This window comes from Cnephaeus nilssonii (genome assembly GCF_951640355.1).
Source record: "Cnephaeus nilssonii genome assembly, chromosome: 7".
In the NCBI taxonomy this organism is placed as follows: domain Eukaryota; kingdom Metazoa; phylum Chordata; class Mammalia; order Chiroptera; family Vespertilionidae; genus Cnephaeus; species Cnephaeus nilssonii.
In genome coordinates this window covers 23,910,116-23,930,431 of record NC_137078.1, presented here as the reverse complement: position 1 = coordinate 23,930,431, position 20,316 = coordinate 23,910,116, and the positions used below count along the sequence as shown (strand labels likewise).

The window sequence follows — 20,316 nt, the reverse complement described above, 5'->3', positions numbered from 1 at the left end:
CCTCTGCCAGCCTGGTCACCCCTAACTGCCCTCTCCTGCAGGGTTGATCACCTCCAACTTCCCTCCCTTGCAGGCTTGGTCCCTCTCAACTGCCCTCCCTTGCAGGCCAGGTGCCTCCCAACTGCCCTTTCCTGCTGGCCATCTTGTGGTGGCCATCCTGTGTCCACATGGGGGCAGGATCTTTAACCACATGGGGGCAGCTATATTGTGTGTTGCAGTGATGATCAATCTGCATAGTACTCTTTTATTAGAGAGGATAGAGGCCTGGTACAGGGGTGGGGGCCAGCTGGTTTGCCCTGAAGGGTGTCCCTGATCAGGGTGGGGTTCCCTTGGGGCGTCGGGCGGCCTGAGCGAGGGGCCTGTGGTGGTTTGCAGGCGGGCCACGCCCCCTAGCAATGCAAGCGGAGGCCCTGGTATCTGGAATTTATTTTCCGTCTACAATTGAAACTTTGTAGCCTGGAGCAGAGCCAAGCTGGGGCTCCCTCCGAGGCCCGCAGCCATTTGTGTTAGGGTTATAATTGAAACTTTGTTGCCTTAAGCAGGTAGGCCCGGCCAGGGTGTGTGGAAAGCTTTGCTTCCCCTGTTGCCGGCGGCAACCCTGGCCTGCTCTCTCAAGCTCCATTCTGCCGCCATTTGTTTAAATTTGTTTACCTTCTATAATTGAAACTTTGTAGCTTGAGTGGAGGCTTAGGCTTGCAACGGCTGGCAAAAAGCTTGGCTTCCTCTGTTACCTAGGAAACCTTGCTCTCTGTGGCTGTAGCCATCTTGGTTTGGGTTAATTTGCATACTAGCTCTGATTGGATGGTGGGCGTGGCTTGTGGGTGTGTCGGAGGTATGGTCAATTTGCATATTTGTCTATTATTAGATAGGATATTAGAGGCCCAGTCCACTGACCACCAGGGGGCAGCTCCTGCATTGAGTGTCTGCCCCCTGTTGGTCAGCGTGCATCATAGTGACCTGTCATTCCATCATTCGGTCATTTGCATATTAGCCTTTTATTATGTAGGATACTCTGTAGATGAGGCCCCCTAGAACCATAAGAAATGCAAAAAATTGACGGTTAACTCATTCTTGAATTGTCCCCACTTAAAATCAAATTGCCCCCCTTGTGGGGCATGTGCTGCATCTTGGGAACCAGTGGGCTTGACACTTTTCCTCTCAGCTTCATTTCTGAATACATACGCATATACCATGGGAATTGTAATCTCTTCTCCGCCTACCTCACTGGGTTGTCATGAGGAGGTTCTGAGCTAATAAAAGTAGAAATGTTTCATCAAGTAAGTGATGTCTAAACGGGAAGGGATTGTTATTTTTAAGCCCACGGGTACCCTCGCAGGTAGCAGGTGCTGATTAGGGGAGGAGGGCATGATTGTTTCCTGGGACTGTAGCTAGGGAAGCTTTGCAGAGGGTTCTGCAGGCCTCGGAGGGGCGGGCTCTGGTCAGCAGCCCTGTAGTGGTGGTGGTCTCTGGAGGCGCTGGCACGGGGTGGGTTGTTAGGGAGGCAGCGAGGCCGAAGGGGGAGTAACTGTCACACCCTCCCACTTGGCACCATTCTTTAAATTGTACGTGGCTGTTTCACAGCTGCACCTGCTCAGGGCGGGGCTCCAACCTCCTGGAGCGGGGTGGGGGCCGGGCCAGGGCAGAGCCAGGCAGACTAGGAGGGCGTGTTTAGCCGTGTCCCCAGCGAGGTTCAGCGTGCTTCCTCTGCGGAGAAGGTGCTGCTGCTGTTGGGGGCGGGGGAAGGGTCTAACCCTGGGGGGCTGCTCAGGCCTGCCTCCACCTGGGTCTGGAATTGTAGGGAGGAGAGGCGTGCCTGGCCCCAGCGGAGGGGGCCCGGCAGTGGCAGGCCATGGGCCCCGGGGGCATTGATGGGTGGTCGCCAGGGTGCTATTGTTGAGGGCGCCCTTGGCGGGGATAGTGGGGGAAAAGATTGGGAGTCGGAGGTGAGGGCTGCAGCTACCCCCGAGGCTGGGTCTTCTCCCCGTTCTGTCAGCCTCCCTGTGCCCCCGGGGTGCAGGGGCTGGGGTAAGGTGTCCATTTAGGGGGATTAGAAGAGCTCCCTGTGGCCACTTCCTCTTCCTTCTTTGCAGTCCGGGCTTCTGTCAGGCAGTCTCCTCAGACCCTGGGGAACTTGGCTCTGGCTGTCTGCCCACTGCCGCGTGCACATCAATATTCAAATTGGTCATCTCGGAAAAATTAGCATATTACCTCTTTATATGTATAGAGCCCTGTCAACTGTGCACAACAGTTCCCTTTTCTCCACATCCTCACCAAAACTTATTTTTGGGGAGTTTTTATTTTCTTGTTTGCTTGTTTTGTAGGTATTCTAATTAGTGTGAATGGTGAGAGTGGGCACCTGAGTCTTTCTCCTGATCTGAGAAGAAACGCTTTCAACATTTTACCATTGAATAGGATGTTAGCTGTGGGCTTATCTTGTATGGCCATTATATTGAGATACATTCTTTCTGTACCTAATTTGTTAAGAGTTTTTATTATGAACAGATGTTGAATTTTGTCAAATGTTTTTTGTGTCTGTTGAGATGATAATATGATTTTTTCCCTTTCATTTCATTAATGTGATGTATCATACTGATTATGGATATTGAACCATGCTTGTATCCTATATATAAATCCCACTTGATGATGGATAATGATCCTTTTGATGTGCTGCTGAATTTGGTTTGCTAAGATTTTATTGAGAATTTTTACATCTATATTCATCAGGGATATTGGCCTATAATTTTCTTTACTGATAGTGTCTTTTTTTGCCTTTGGTATCAGGGTAATGCTGGCTTTGTAAAATTAGTTTGAGTGTTCCTCCTTTTTGATATTTATTGGAACAGAGTGAGAGGACTTACATTAATTCTGTTTTAAATGTTTGGTAAAATTCACCAATGAAGCCATCTGATCCTGGACTTTTCTTCATTGAGACATTTTTGATTACTGATTCAACCTCCTTATTAGTAATTAGTCTGTTCAGCCTTTCTATTTCTTCTTGACCAAGTCTTGATAATTTGTATGGTTCTAAGATTTTTTTCCATTTTTTCTATGTTGTGCAGTTTGTTGGCATATAGTTGTTCATACTAGCCTCTTATAATTCTTTGTATTTCTGGGGTGTCAGTTGAAATATCTCCTTTTTCATTTATAATTTTGTTGATTTTGGTCTTTTCTTTTTTTGGTGAGTCTAGTGAAAGGTGTCAATTTTGTTTATCTTTTCAAAGAACCAACTCATAGTTTGGATAATTTTTTCTGTTGTTTTTCTATTTCTTTTATTTTTGCTCTGATCTTTATTATTTCCTTCCTTCTATTAGCTTCGGCTCAGTTTGTTCTTCTTTATTTGGGGTCCTTCTTCTCAATGTGGGTGTTTATCGCTATGAATTTCCCTCTTAGAACTGCTTTTGCTGCATATGTTTTGGTATGTTATGTTCCCATTATTTTGTCTCAAGGTAACTTTTATTTGTCTTTTAATTTCTTTTTGATACAGGAGGTAAGTTTTTTTATTACTGATCCATTCTCCTTACTAATTATGGGTCTATTCATATTTTCTGTTTCTTTGGGATTCAGTCTTGGTAGGTTTTGCATTTCTAGGAATTCATTTCATCTAGGTCATCTAATTTGTTGACATATAATTATCTATATTACTCTCTTATCATCCTTTTTATTTCTGTAGAATTAATAATTGTCTCCCTTTTGTTTCTAATCTTATTTGAGTCTTCTATTTAATAAGTCTATCTAAAGGTTTAAATTTGTTCCTCTTTTTGAAGAACCAAATTTTTGTTTCATCAACTTTCTCATCTTTTAATTAGTTATTTATTTAAATCACTATAAACTCATGGATGTTTGTTTAATTCTTTGAATTAATAACCCAATACTACCATAATGTATTGTGTTGCTCAACTTCTCCCAGATTTGACCATTGGAAGCCCCTTCAAAGTGACTTCTGTATCCTTATGATATATCCCCATTATTTTTTAGCTTTTCTTTTCAGAAACCATAGGATGTTCTAGGCTCATCTTTAAATAGTATTTTTAAATGTTTTAAAACATTAAAATTTTGAATTATTTTTTGCATTTTGAATATTTTTTTGCTTTTCTAAGATATGAAGATACATGGGCTGCACTTCACAGAAGAGCCAAGGAATGTGCGAGTGCTGGAGAGGTAAAGAATTGTTGGTTAATCTTATACTTGTGGGATATGCTAGTTTTTAAGAAATTAAATTTATATTAAAATATTTTTCAGGATATTTGAAATTGAATTTAGCAGTTGATTATGAAACTCCCTATATAAAGCACATTTTCATAATATCTCAGTCAGGTAGTTTAATTAGGCTTAGAGAGTTTGACTTTTATTCTCAAGTCACAAGTAAATACATGGTTCATCAAGGTATTTGAGTCTAATGTCTTTGCATATGTAAATTACAATGTGTAATTTCTTTTTACCCATTATTTAAGAATTTCTTATTATTTGGACAAAAGCTTAACTTTGGTCAATCTACCTAAAATCACTAATTTGCTTAGCAAATAAATATAAAATTTTAGGGGTGTCAGCCTTAATTCACTTAAAAGATCAAACTATTCTCTAGCACTATACATAGAGTATATAATTAATATATGTGACTTATAATTAAAATTATTTGGTGCATGTACTTAGAGCTTTAGCCAAGATCAAATACTCTGTGCTATTAATGTCAATCAAACTTCTTCCTAAAGATGCTTTTGTGATTCTGATGTTAAATTAATTTAGACTGACTTTCTTTACCCTTTACCTACATTAGTGAGACTGTAATCTATACTAATAAAAGGGTAATATGCTAATTAGACCAGGTGACCGGACATCTTCTGGACATCTGACTTCCTTCTGGACAGTTAGAGGGCAACCAGGCCAGCAGGAGGGAAGTAAGGGGGTGACAATGCCAGCAGGGGAGGGCAGTTGGGGGGGACCTAGGCCTGCAGGGGAGGGCAGTTGGCGGGGACCAGGCCTGCAGGGGAGGGCAGTTGGGGGGGACCCAGGCCTGCAGGGGAGAGCAATTGGGGGGGGGGGTACCAGTCCTGCAGGGAAGGGCAGTTAGGGGTGACCAGGCCTTCACGGGAGGGCAGTTAGGGGTGACCAGGCCTGCAGGGAAGGGCAGTTAGGGGCAATCAGCTGGCAGGGGAGCAGTTAGACATCGATCAGGCTGGCAGGGGAGTGGTTAGGGGGTGATCAGGCTGGCAGGCAGAAGCGGTTAGGGGCAATCAGGCAGGCAGGCAGGCGAGCGGTTGGGAGCTAGCAGTCCTGGGTTGTGAGAATGATGTCCGACTGCCCATTTAGGCCTGATCCCAACAGGGATCAGGCCTAAATGGGCAGTCGGACATCCCTTGAGGGGTCCCAGATTGGAGAGGGTGTAGGCCAGGCTGAAGGACCCCCCCACCCGCCCCCGTGCACGAATTTTGTGCACCGGGCTTCTAGTGTATTAATGTTGACTAACCTCAGATTTTAAAGTTAAATATGGAGGACAGAATTTTAAGGTTAATTTGTGAAGAACAGAAACAGCATCATCTCTCACTTAACTTTAATAATCAATTTCTGAAAATCAGATGGTTTGTGCAAACACTAACCAGGAACCTATTTCTTATATTGTAAATGTGAAAAATTACAATGTTACATGTCAACCCCAAACCCTCAACCAACTTTCTAAAGTATATTTAAAACGAGCAATATGTCTATGTCTATACATGGATGGTTAGCAATCTATTAAGATGTAAAGTGCTTAAAACATAGTTTTCTGATTGCCAAACTTTTGATACAGTTATTAACAAACAGTTGTTCAGGTGCAGTTGTGTGGCCTCTCAACACTAGCAACATGCAAGGCACGTGTCTCCTTTATGGATGTACTCCTCAAACTGTCTTGTGATTATCATGTTCTAATAATTGTATTTTAAATGTAATTTCAGAATGTTCTCATAATTGTTCTTAAAATATGTATCTTGCTTAAATATAAAGTTTTCCTATATAAATGTTAAGCCGAACTTAGTATTGATTGTTATATGTCGTGTGAATACTGAATGAAAAACAAAAGACATTCTGCCTGGGACACATTCTGCAGTGCTTGGCTATATTGACAGACAAATTCAGCAAAGCATAAAAAACAAAATATACCACGTTCATTCCAGGATTAAGAAGTTGGTTTGAACCCAGCTCATAGCTGAGTGTCGACCTATGCACCAGGAAGTCTTAGTTCAATTCCTGGTCAGGGCACATGCCCAAGTTGCAGGCTTGATCCTCAGTGTGGGGTGTGCAGGAGGCAGCCAATCAATGATTCTCATCATTGATGTTTCTGTCTCTCTTTCCCTCATTCTCTCTCTCTGAAATCAGTAAAAATTTAAAAGAAGAGGTTGGTTTGACATTAGAAAGTCTTTTAAATGTAATTGACCACATTAACACATTAAAGGAGGAAAATATATGATCATCAGATGCAGAAAATGCGTTCAGTAAAATTAGATATCTACTCAGAGTAAAACATTTAGCAAGGTTTTAATAGAAGATAATGTACTTTGTACTGCTATCTACCAAAACCTGCAATTTTTGTCTTGCTGTATATTGATCCCATATTTAACCATTTTGCTAAGTCCACTTATTCTTGTAATTTGTGTTTGGGGGTGGGAATTCTTTTGTGGAGATGGTAGGTTTTGTTTCTTCCCTTCTAATCTGTACAACTTTCATTTCTTCTTGTCTTTTTACACTGGGAAGAACCTCCAGTATATAGTTGGATAAAAGTAGTTAAAGACCTTGGTTTAAATTCTTCTACATCTGTGTTTTATTTTGAATGCAGGTCAATGTTAATTGAAGATTTTTTTATTATGGCTGCCCTGTTCTGTCGTGGGGAAAATAAAATCACTAATATTTTGAAATCAGCAAAAAAATGTTATTTACCTTTAAAAATACACACTTGCACTTGGCTAGCATGGCTCAGTGGTTGAGTGTCGACCTATGAACCAGGAGGTCACGGTTTGATTCCCGGTCAGGGTTGCCTAGGTTGCAGGCTCAATCCCCAAGTGGGGCCTGTAGGAGGCAGCTGATCAAAGATGCTCATCATTGATGTTTCTTTCTCTCTCTCCCTCTTCCTCTCTGAAACCACTTTTTAAAAAGATTTAAAAAATAAAAATAAGTAAAATTTAAAAAATTAAAAATAAAAAAAGACCTTGGTTTAGATTTTGGTTCCATTATACTTAAATGTAAAAAAGAAAACTACACATATTTTAGAAAATAGAAGAGCTTTAAGACCTCAGGATAGAAAAAGATTTCTTAAACAAGGCATAAAAAGCACCAACCATAAATACAAATGTTGATAATTTTTATCAAAGCTTCTATTTATCAAATAATATCATTAAAATATTAAGCAATTCACAAAACATAGTACAGGTGTTCAGAAAATATGAATAACCCCTACAAACCAATAAAAACAGGACAGTAACCCAACAGAAAAGCAAGCAAAAGGTAGGACCTGGCATTTTATAGAAGAAAAAATATGGGAGTGGCCAATAAACATGAGAATGTATTCAAATTTTATTAGTAATCAAGGAAATACAAATTAAAACCACAAATTTACACTCCTTAGATAATCAAAAATTTAAGCCTTGAGTTTTCTGGGCAGACAGTTATTATTTGCAGAAGATAGTTTTGTTTCTTCCCTGGGAAGAAACATGATGAGGGAGTGTAAATCCATTGGCACAATCACATTAGAAAAAAATGAGTTGGCAATAAGTGGAAGTTGAAATTGCACATACCTTTCAAACAATTTCCCTTCCTAGGGTTATTTTAAGAGTATTGTGTCCCAAACTTCCTTCTGATAATATTGGTATGGCACACATTTTCTCTGGTAATGTTGGTATGATATCATCTATTTACTATCCTATATAATAAAAGCCTAATATGCTAAGTTTCCAGTCATCCTTTCAACCAAAACATAATATGCTAATGATATGCTAAGGCCATTCAACCACTCACTATGATGTACACTGACCACCAGGGGGCAGACAGTCAACTGGTTGACCAGTCGCTATGATGTGCACTAACCACAAGGGGGCAGACACTCCAACCAGTAAGTTTGCTTGGTGCTGGGGTCCGGCTGATCGGGACTGAGCAAGACAGACGGACATGCCCTGGAGCCCTTCCATAGTCCCTCCCCAGCTGGCCAACCTTCTGAGTCCTTCCCCGGCCTTGATCATGCACCCATGGGGTCCCTCGGCCTGGCCTCCGCCCTCTCACAATCTGGGACCCCTCGGGGGATGTTGGAGAGCTGGTTTCGGCCCAATCCTGCAGGCCAGGTCGAGGGACCCCACTGGTGTACAAATTCGTGCACCAGGCCTCTAGTCTATATATAGCAAAGTGTCCCCTCGGGAGTTCAACTGGGAGACCAGGAGTTCGATCGCTTGCTATGACATGCGTTGACCACCAGGGGGTGGTGCAGAACATGGTGGGCCAGCGGCAGTGGTGGGGCATGGTGCATGGGTGGTGAGGGAAGGAGGAGGCGGGGAGGCGGGGAGGCAGGGAACCTGATTGGCCCTGATCGCAGGCCAGGCCTTGGGACCCTACCCATGCACTAATTTCATGCACCGGTACTCTAGTGTAGTATAAAGATGAGGCTACTTGAAGTCAGCAATAATTTGGCTGGGGGGAGTCTAATTACCCCAAGTCCTGTCAAGTCACTTTAGGAGATAAGAGCAATAACTTGGACACATCTCTAACTCAATGTGAAACTTGCTTGTGTGCATCAGGAGATTTGTATGATAATGTTGTAGCAGGTTCTGTTGAAACTTTAGATAGTCCCTAAATCCATCTACAGCAAGCATGTCAAACTTGTGGCCGGTGGGCTGCATGCCTCGTTTATTCTGATCTACAGAATAAATTATATTCTTTATAAAATCAAATACCATACAGCAGTAAAACTACTATCCCTACATTTATCAGTGTGGATGAATCCCACAAACAACATGCAATTAAGACTGTATCCTGTAGAGGATCTTTAACAAAAATTATTCTTTTGATTGGAAGAAGTATTTCATAATAAAATAAATATAGGAGAAATAAATTTCTGTAAGATCTATTGTTGAATTTATGTTATTTTGGGAAAGTTTTTCATGGTTGAGTACTTGGTTATTTTAAGGTTCACATCTAATCAAAAGTGCCTCTATTGCTCTCCAGAAATGAAGTACTCAACTTTAAAAATGAAAAAAATTTAAAGCCCTCTGATGTATTGTTGAGATGTATGTAAATATTTAAAATGTATAACTTTATTTTTTAAAATTTATCTTTATTGTAGAGAGTATTACAGATGTCCCCCTTGTTTTCCCCATTCACCCCTTCTGCCCTGCCTCTGCCTCTCCCTCATGCCTTAAAAAATGTATAGCTTTAATATGTATAGTGTTAAGCCTGTCATGTGTTTATTTTGTCAGACCATGCTCAAAAGTCTTTGGTGGTCTTCAACCTGTTTGACCCTACCAGGGCAAATGTACTTAAGAGCAATTTAATTCTGTTTGACAAATTATTTTATACTCATCTAATTTAAAGATAAACCTTACTATATACAGTAGTCTTGAAATTTAGGGCAATATCTTAGAAAACAAATAGCTATGGTCAACGGTAACTTTGTTGTCTAAGCTTTTTCTACAACTTTTTTTTTACAAGTTCTTTGACTTTTTTCCCTCCCTTTAGCAATATATAAATGAATATATAGTTAATACTGACTTAGGAGTTAGACTCTGAGAGCAAATTTTTAAAGTTAGACTTACAGTGCATTATTTGCTTGTAATTTCTATTGTGAAATATTTGCTTGCCTTCAAATTAAACTCTTAAGAATCATTTTTTGTTTAATAATTTGATGTGTAAGCTGGTTAAGTTGGACCAGCATGGATCTGCTCTGCCTGTGGTAAAAGGTGACCTGATTGGACATTAGAAATCCTAGTTTCTGCATGAATACATGTTGGCCTTGGGCACATAAATTAGTCTCTCTGTTTTAGTTTCCTCCTTTATGAAATTAGTTTCCACCACTTACCCTGCTTACCAAACAAAGCAGTATGGAAATCATATGAACTGATATATCCCCACACTCTGAACTGTCAAGATTTATACACAGTAAGGTCCTGTTGTTAGCCATTTTGTAAATCATTGGTGTTCCCTGCTTTTTTTTTCCCCATTCTTCTAACTTCAGTGTCCGCCAGAAGGAATTTTGGAATGAAGCACTATGGGTTTGTCTTCCTCCTTAAACTTGATTTCCTGGTGTTGAATCTGGGTTTATTCAGAAATATGGACCAAGTAAAAACATTGGCCTTCTGGAGGTAGCTGGTTTCTTATCATTTAGTAAAGTTTAAGTACAGTTTTGCAGAATGTTTTCTTTTTGCTAGTTTTTCACTTTTCTTCTTCCTTTTTAAGCCCATATAGTACAGTTCCCAGAACATTGATTTAAGGGTATGAACTTAAAGTGTCAAAATCCCTGGGATTGAGTATAGCTCCACTGTGGCCCTTGGGAAAGTGATTTAGCTTCATTATGCCTCAGTTTCTTCATTTATAAAATGAAGGTGGTAATAATGCTTAGTATACAAGATTGTTATGTGGTTTAAATGAGATAATACATGTAAATTGCTTAATACAGGACCCGGAACATAGAAAATGCTCAGAATGTTTTAGTATTATTACATAATTATTAATAATGATTTCTGAAAAGCTATTCAACCTCCCACTCTTTTAAATGAAAGCAACATTTTAGTGTATTTTGATATATTCTTTCTATAAACACTTCTTACATTTTATGTTTAGGATATAACTTTTAATTTTGTGGAAGGATTGAACTAGACTGTAGTTAAGTTTAATATTTAAATGTTGCATTTTAATTTTCAGTAAGAAATGGCTAATATCTAAAAATTGTTTATTCTAAATTTTTCAAGCTATTAACCTAATTAACCAGAGTAACTAAGATTAACAGCCTTTCTTTTTTCTTTTTTTTCTTTCTTTTTTTTGAGAGGGGAAGGAAAAGGGAGAGAGAGAGAGAAAGAGAGAGAGAGAGAGAGAGAGAGAGAGAGAGAGAGAGAGAGAGAGAGAGAAACATCAATGGGTTACCTCCTGTACACCTCCCAGCGGGGGATCAAATTTACAACCTAGGTATGTGCCCTTATTGAGAATCAAACTTGCAACCTTTTGGTGTACTGGCAACACTCCAATCAACTGAACCACCCGGCCAGGGTGATTTCACAGGCTTTTTAAAAGATATTCCATGAACCAGGAAAAAATATATTATTTATCCTCAAGTCAACCTTGTGATATAGAAATTTTTTTTTTCCAGAGTTTAGTACTAAAGCTAAGAGAATTTGTGAGACCTGCTATGACAATATAAGCACTAAAGAAGGCAGGATTTTTTTTTTCTTGTTTTATTCACCATTGTATTTCTAGTGCCTAAAACAATGCTTGGCAGATAGTAGATGGTCTGTAGAAGTTTGTTGACCATTTAATTTTTAAATTTTTTACTTGTTGATTTTATAGAGGGGGGAAAACATTGTTGTTTCACTTATTTATGCATTCATTGGTTGATTCTTGTACATGCCCTGATCAGAGGTCAAACCTGCAACCTTGACATATCTAACCAACTGAACTACCCACCCAGGGCTTGTTGACTATTTTAAATGAATTTTATGAACACAGATCCTTGTTCAAGCCTTAGTTTCCTGATGATGGTAAGTTACCTCACAGCTTGCCTATGAAGACTGCTCGGCATTTTTTTTTTTTTATTGCTGGTCTTTTTAAAACTATTCTTAGGGATCATTTTAAAACTGGTAGGCAATAGGCATTTAAAAATATTTTTATTGATTTCAAAGAGAGGAAGGAAGTGGGAAAGAGAGACAGAAACACCGATGAGAGAGAAACATTGATCAGCTGCCTCCTGCACTCCCCCTACTAGGGATTGAGCCTGCAACCCAGGCATGTGCCCAGACTGGGAATCTAATCTGTGACCTCCTGATGCATGGGATGATGCTCAACCAACTGAGCCGGGCCAATAGGCATTTTTATTTATTTGTTTATTTTTTTATTTATTTTTAAAAAAATATATTTTATTGATTTTTTTAGAGAGGAAGGGGGAGGGATAAAGAGTTAGAAACATCTATGAGAGAGAAACATCGATCAGCCGCCTCCTGCACACCTCCTACTGGGGATGTGCCCACAACCAAGGTACATGCCTTGGACCAGAATCGAACCTGGGGCCCTTCAGTCCGCAGGCTGATGCTCTATTCACTGAGCCAAACCAGTTAGGGCAGGCATTTTAAAATATACAACATTTATGAGAATGCCACTTGAATAAAGCGTGGTGTCACCTTTCCAGCTCAGTTGAGGCTTGTAGGTGAGAGATGATGTGGTTATTCTTTCAGTGTGGGTTGAAAAACAATGGAAAGGTATGAGAACTGGGGATAGAGTGAGGAAACTAGGCAGCTTTCTGACCTCTTTATTGTAGCTTAGTTCTTCTGCTTCAATGTTGTGAATTTTCTACATTATTAAAATGTAGAAACAAACAGTGTAGTTCAGTATACAAATAATTTTACATCTTATTTTGTTATTTTTATTCCTCTAAAGCTCTTTCTTTAGAGATATTCAGTAAGAATCAATTATGTTCATGTTTCAACTTATGTAGACTCTTACTTAACCTTGGAACATGTAAATTATCTTTTTTTTAACTGTAACTTAACTGTGAACCCTGATTTACATATAAAATACAAATGCATTTTTTTTGTTATACAGTGAATTTTGCCATCTTTATATTACTGTGTAGGTATCTTTCACAATTCGTGCTTATCATTGGTGATGTTTTCAAAAGATGACCTCTCCTTGCTCCTTTTAAATCTTATTCTAGGCTCTTTCCCTTACCACCCGGTTAAGAGCAAAACAAAATTGTCTGGGAGAAACTGATGTCTGTCATTTTCTTCAGAGTCTTCAGGAAAATAAATTAGAATTATTTTAGACTAGTCTAGTATTGCACCACCCTGCTATTACCCTAATATTTTACATCTGAATTACTTCTTTGTTAACATAAATCCTTCTTTTCTCTTTCTGGAATTGAACAGTGGCCTCAATAATTTCTTCATATAAAAGAACCATTTACCTTATGCAATCTGTTCCTATTAAATGTAAATGAAATCAGTGTATTCTAAATGCATTAGGGGACTTTTCTGTAAAGAATTCCTTTTGTAAAAAGCAAATAATTACCTAGCAATTATGTTTTGGGTTGTTTCTGTTTGTTTGTTTTTTCAGTTGTTAGTGGTAGTTTTTTGTTTTATTTTTCTAGATTTGGATTTTCAAATTCAGGGTTTACTTAAAAAAGGGTATACTTAGAAGTGATTTCTAAGGTCATTTCTGAACTTTGTCTTCTCTGAATTAAGATGCACTGAGACAAGCAGTAATTTGAGGTTTTCTATACTGAATATTAAATTGGTTGTTTTCTAAGAAAGAAAACAACTTCAGTCTTCTATCTAGTGTCCTGTGACTTATAGTTGGTAGAGGGGTTTTTAAAGACAACATCAGCCAGCTCTCATGATGATGACTACAATTTCTTTGTGCTTAAAATCTGGTTTTACTTTACCCTTCCTCTTTTGTGTTGCAGCTGGTGGATAGCGAGGTGGTCATGCTTTCAGCACACTGGGAAAAAAAGAAGACGAGCCTAATAGAGTTACAGGAGCAGCTTCAGCAGCTTCCAGGTTTAATAGCAGATTTAGAATCCATGACAGCAAATCTGAGTAAGTTTCCTGTTCGTATCTGTACATTACCTTTAGGAATGAAAAGAATTTGGACTGGACCTGGTATAATTTCAAAGCTTTCTAAGAATACATTAAATTCTTGGTTAACAGAATTTTTTAGAAAGTGGTATGTTCTAGTTAATTTCATATTCTGATTGAGGATTAGACAGAAAATGATTTAAAGTGTAGAAATGATTTCTAAAATATACATCAGTAACTTTTTCTGGCTCAGCTCACCTCAGAAAACACAATTATAGTTTTTTTGATTCTTAAAGTGACAGGGTTATCTTTGTGACATTAGCTCTCTGTTAAAAGTATAAGTATGGCAAATAAAAGGGATTAGGGTGACTTTGTCCTGACTATGGTATATACTCTGGTAGTTGTTGCTTTTCAAATTAGGTCTGCTTAGAGCATCATGTCTTGCAGTATGCTTTTTTTTTCTCTTCAAACTGAAAAGATATCAAACAAATCCACTTAACAGAGGGTATCTGTTTGACTAAATTTGTACCTTGTGGAAGTTTATATTTTTTTGGTATTTTTTTTATTGCAATGAATTTTGCTGATATTCTTTATTTCTTGAACTTATATTTAGAAAATTAACGTTTATGTTTGACAATGCTACATCCTAGGATAATATTATGGCTTACTACTTTCTTTTTTTTTTAAAATATATTTTATTGATTTTTTACAGAGAGGAAGAGAGAGGGATAGAGAGTTAGAAACATCGATGAGAGAGAAACATCGATCAGCTGCCTCTTGCACACCCCCCACTGGGGATGTGCCTGCAACCAAGGTACATGCCCTTGACCAGAATCGAACCTGGGACCCTTCAGTCCGCAGGCCGACGCTCTATCCACTGAGCCAAACCGGTTTCAGCATGGCTTACTACTTTCTAACCAAGCTTGAGGTTTTAGTCAAGTAAGGGTTAGGAGCTGTCTGCAGAGGAGATAACGTTTTTAGCTAATAATCTGATCAGATCCAGAAGCTGCTTGGTTTCCACAATAGAATATCCAGCCAGCCCTATAGAGATGTAGACATGGTAAGCAGGCTATGCTAAGGCTTGCAGCAACCATTTGTAACCAGGTGGTGGCTGTTGTGTAACAGAAATAGATAACACTTCTGACTAGGTGGTATGGTTATACAATTTTGGCAAGCCTGTGGGTTATAAAAGTGGAAATTCCTTTGACACCTGAAGTGTCTCATGCTGAGCATTAAAGTGGTCCCAGCCTTGCAGATGCCAGCACAGACTAAAGAATATTTTTGTCGCCCTAACCTGTTTGGCTCAGTGGATAGAGCGTCGGCCTGCAGACTGAAGGGTCCCAGGTTTGGGTCAAGGGCATGTACCTTGGTTGCGGGCACATCCCCACTAGGGGGTATGCAGGAGGCAGCTGATCGATGTTTCTCTCTCATCGATGTTTCTAACTATCCCTTTCCCTTCCTCTCTGTAAAAAAATCAATAAAATATATTTTTAAAAAAAAAGAATATTTTTGTCTGTCTGCCAGGGAGTGACAGCTGAAAATTCAGGCACCCTCTTAAAGGGCCAGCACACAAAATTCCCTGTGGAGCCACTCACCTGGTGCTATGGCAGCAGGAGGGTGAAGTGGACTGGAGCTGTGAGAGCAGAAGACAAGACTGGAGACGGGGGGATAGAACTCAGAAGGCAGACACCCCAAGTTTCCTGGGCTGAGTCATTCCCTTGTGCAGCTGAGGACATCTTTCCCACATAGACATTTGCCTTGCCTGAGGGGAAGACAGTCAACATACCTTATTGGAAAACACCTTGTTCTGAGGCGATTTAAGAGATTAAAAATAACAATTAGCCTCCAGGCAGAAGCAACTGCCCCACCCTGTTGAAAAAAAATTCTCACCACACCTCAGGAAGATTGCCTGGGGGGCAATTCAAGTCGGAACCCTATCAGTCTATAGGCAGAGGCCTTCTCTGGAGGCTTTGAGTCTTTGCTGGATCTAATTAGTCAGAAACAACCTTTAACTGTCCTGCACTAGAGATTGAGAAGTATAGAGGATCTACCTAATACATAGTCACAAACCCAAACAGACAGCCAAAATGAGGACACAAAGAAACAATCCCCAAATGAAAGAACTAGAGAATTCTCCAGAAAAAGAGATAAATGAAGCAAAGGTAAGAAATTTATCTGAAACAGAGTTCAGAGTAATGATGTAAAGATGCTCAACAGCATGAAAAAAAGATATAGTAACTATGAAAAAAGCACAGTCTGAGGTAAAGAATGACATAGCAGAAATAAAGAACACATTGGAAGGAATACACAGCAGATTAGGGGAAGCTGAGGATCGAATCAGTGAATCAGAAGACAGAGTTGAAAATATCACTCAATCAGAGAACCAAACAGAAAAAAAAAACAATTAAAAAACAGGAGGACAGCTTAAGGGAGCTATGGGACAACGTGAAACATAACAATATTAGAATAGCAGGTGTGGCAGAAGAGACAGAAAGGGAGAAAGGAATAGAGAACGTGTTTGAAGAAATAATGGCAGAAAACATCCTTAACCTGGTAAAGGACAAAGTCACACAAGTTCAGGAGGCACAGAGAACCCCAAGTAAGAAGAACCCAAACAGGCCCATGCCCAGACACATCACAATTAAAATGCCAAAAATTAAAGACAAAGAGGGAATCTTAAAGGTAGCAAGAGATAAGAAAAGTGTTACCTACAATGGAGTTCCCAAAAGGCTGACATCTGATTTCTCATCAGAAACTTTACAGGCCAGAAGGCAATGGCATGAAGTACTCAAGGTAATGGAAAGCAAAGATCTGAGACCAAGATTACTATATCCATCAAGACTATCACTCTAAATAGATGGTCAAATAAAGAGCTTCCCAGACAAAAAAATGGCTCAAGGAGTACATCACCACCAAGCCAGCATTACAAGAACTGCTAAAGGGGCTGCTGTAATGAAAAGAAGAAACAGAGAGAGAAACCTCACTATACAGAATTCAAATGGCAATAAATAAGTACCTATCAATAACATGATCAGGTCTTATGGGTAAGAAGATAAGAATACCCTAACATCTCTTCCTGTTTTTCAGTATCACCTTTTTTTTTTAAAGCAAAACAAAAATGATTTACAAAACAATTAGCAAATCCTAAAACAGGTTTGTTTGTTTTTTCTGGGTGAATAAAGTTACCTGAATGATATTTGGAATGCGGTTGCTCATTAATAGTAGCTAATATTATAACCCTGTATGTCACAGATTATTAGGTGCTTTACTCCTCCTATGAGCCCTACAAAATTAGTTTTATTATCCCCCACTTTACAGATAAGGCAAGTAAGGCTTGGCGAGGCTGTGATTTTCTCTGGGTCACATACAGTGTGGATCCAGGATCCCAACTACAGTGACGAGTCCCATTGGGGGATGAGGCAGTTAGGATGACAGCTGTCAGTAGACCTTAGGAAGTGTATTCACAAAGCCTTGGCTGTTAAAATTTTTTTCTGGTGTCAGTTGTTTGTTATTTCTGAAGGGAGGGCATGGAAAAAATATCCTGGGATTTAGGAGAAATGTGAAATAACTGTGGTTGCCCTCTGCATTTTTGCGTTCTCGCGGGTATAGGCATGACCCTTTTCAAGCCTTTGATAATTAACTGATGGAAAAATAGCTTCCAAGATACATTGCATTTTTTTTCCCCAGCCACTTTCTTTTAGCTTATTTATGTTCCTGCATCTCTTTGAGTTGCTGCTTTTCATTGGTTGTATATTTCTTTGCAGAGATATTCTATGATAATCCTCCCCTTTTTTTTTCTTTTTTTGCCAACTTAGATTAAATTCTGTTTAGAGATGTGCTTTTTTTGATACCACTCTGTTGATTAAATGCATTTTCCACTCTTCTAATTATTTTCATACTTAATTCTGCTTAGGAAATGCAGTTTATATACGTCTTTCTTAAAATAGAAATTATTGTATTTTCATTCTCAGTTAGGATTCTAATATCCTGAAAAAAGTTTTAGAGTTAGTGATATATGACCTTCCTCTTTAGAAACTGCATCATGGCTTCTTATATGAATGGGCTGGGCTTCCCAAATGCTCACTTGAATTATCTGTCTTTGTTAATCTGAGGACTTCAACCATAACATGATCAGAAGGCAGACCTGTGTCTAACCCATCTAGAGCTCTTTTTGGAGAGTTAATTCAGTTTTCTTAGAAGATACCTCTAAAATCTAGATGGTTGGTTTTTATATTTATTGCCAATCTAAATATCATTAGCATTTGAAATACATTCTATCTTTGTGTTTTAATCTATTGCTGTTATTTGCCTGATATTTCTATTTAGTGATGAATGACTGATTGTAGAAGATAGCAGCAAGTCAGAACTGGAGTTCAAGAGGCCTAGTATTTGTTGACCTACAATAAGCTCATAGAGAGGTGTTTTGAAAATGTGACTTTTAGATAAGCAACTTAAGCTTATTAGAATTAGTGCTGATGTTCTTTACAGGAGCCATATTTTGAAGCCAAATTTGTTGGGGTAAGTTCTATAAACATATACCTATCTATATATATAAAAGCTTAAGTGTCCGTCTGACTGGTAGCTATGATGTGCACTGACCAACAGGAGGCAGATGCTTAACACAGGAGCTGCGGTGATGCGCATTGGCCATATAAAAAGAAATGGCACTGCGGACCTGGTGCTGACAAACCAACACTCTGCTTACCCCAAATGGGACACAGGCCCCACCACCAACCGGGAGTGACAGCCCACCAAATCGCAGCCAGCACTGCCAAGACCTCCATGGTGCAAAAATGTGGCCCACAGCCCAGCCCAGCCCGGAAACAGTGGCTGTGGGTGCCTGGTAATGACGCCATGTAGCAATGCCTGGCTTCCTCTCCCTAGCCATAGGCCATTTAAAAATAAATGGCACTATGGACCTGGCGCTGACAAAGCAACACTTGGCTTCCCCCAAGTGGGACCCAGGCCCCGCCACCACCCCAGAGTGACACCCACCAAACCACAGCCAACGCTGCAAGACTCCATTGCGCAAAATGCGGCCCACAGCCTAGCCCAGCCCAAAATGGTCGCTGTGGGTGCCAGGTAATGACGTCACATAGGTCACATAGCAATGCCCAGCTTCCTCTCCCTAGCGACTAACCTTGTCGTTTCTTCAACCCAGGAACATGACTTGCTTTATAGCCAGGTGCAAACATTTAACAAAATGTCTGTGAAGCGTTTTCACATGCCTCATCTCATTTGATCCTCACAGAAGTACATAGGAGATTTGGTAGAATCCTATTTTCTTTTCATTAGCTGGAAAACGGAGATTTAGAAAGTTTAGAAACTTGACCTGACTGAAAAGAAGTAAGAAATGGTGGAACTTGAAAATGACTTCAGGTTTTCTCACTGCGCAGAATATAGTCAAACACTGCTACAGTTAAATATTTCACCCTTTGTTTTCCTTGCGTGATCTACAATAATAATCTGCTTTGTGTCGATATTTGTTGCTGACAATTATCTGAAAGAGAAGTTGGGGTTCTTCACTGGGCTGGAAAAAGTTTAGCTAAATCAGAAAGCAGCTCTAATTAAGCAAGTTTATCTGTATATATAAAGCTCTTGCTGGCACCAATCGCCCATGTGTGTTTCCCTCTGTCATTGTCGATCGTGAATTTGTTGACACTTCTATTATAGAGAAAGGGCGAATAGCAATATTAAAATATTCTAATTAATTTCCTTTCAATGTACACGAATCTGTGCACCAGGCCTCTAGTATCAATATAATTTATGAATTCATTTTGATGAATTTATGCATCATTATTAGGTACTAGAAGCACTTCGTGTTTTAAATATTAGCTCAAATATTGTATTACTTTATTTTTTGGTAGCCTCAAAATATCTCTTATCACCTGAATACCTTGATATAATATTATAAGGCAATAATAAAAAATAAAAAGAAAATAATAACTAACCTATGTTTAGTCACAAGATTCCCTTAACTTCTTTGAACTTTTTACCTTTTTACCATTGTATCTATTACCCTCCATTTGCCAGGCTACTTAACTCTGTTCTCTAGAGTGTCTGCTTTTACTAAAGAATAACAGCTTTATATAATGTGAGCAATTTGGACCTTTGATGAAACTTTGGCTTCATTATCCTATAGCTTAAATATAATGCCTGATTACTTAATCCCTCAGGAATTATTAAATAAGAATGGATAATCCATTCATGTTGGTTGTTTTTTAATGGGGTGTGATCCATCCAGCTTACAAAAGCCTGTGTAATATAAAGCTTGTTATTAAAAAGTAAAGTAAAATAAAAGTATGCTGGGAACTGGAAAATAAGGGCTATAAACTAACTTGTGGATCCAGGTTTGGATCCCAATCCCACAACTTCTTTTTGTGAAATGCCAAGCAGGTTTCTTAACTGCTCCAAGCTTTAGTTTCTTCATCTGCAGAATGAGGATGAGAGTACCTTACCTGCTTCATAGGGTATTTATAGGGTCAAATGACAGATGTAAAGCACTCAGTAGAGTGCCAATATATATATTAGGCGTCTGCTGAGAGTCATGTGCTGCTTGTAGGCTCTGGGGATATAGCAGTCAGAC

General features: G+C 39.3%; 1 protein-coding gene across 1 annotated transcript in view; it reads left to right on the top strand.

The window, feature by feature from the left end:
* The window catches only part of DTNBP1 (dystrobrevin binding protein 1), a 152,199-nt gene that overhangs the window by 26,146 nt on the left and 105,737 nt on the right, over window positions 1–20,316 (top strand). The window contains exons 4-5 of the mRNA XM_079776853.1: window positions 4,098–4,158; window positions 13,619–13,751. Coding sequence (XP_079632979.1) covers window positions 4,098–4,158; window positions 13,619–13,751 — 194 coding nt within the window. The remainder of the gene's footprint in view (window positions 1–4,097; window positions 4,159–13,618; window positions 13,752–20,316) is intronic.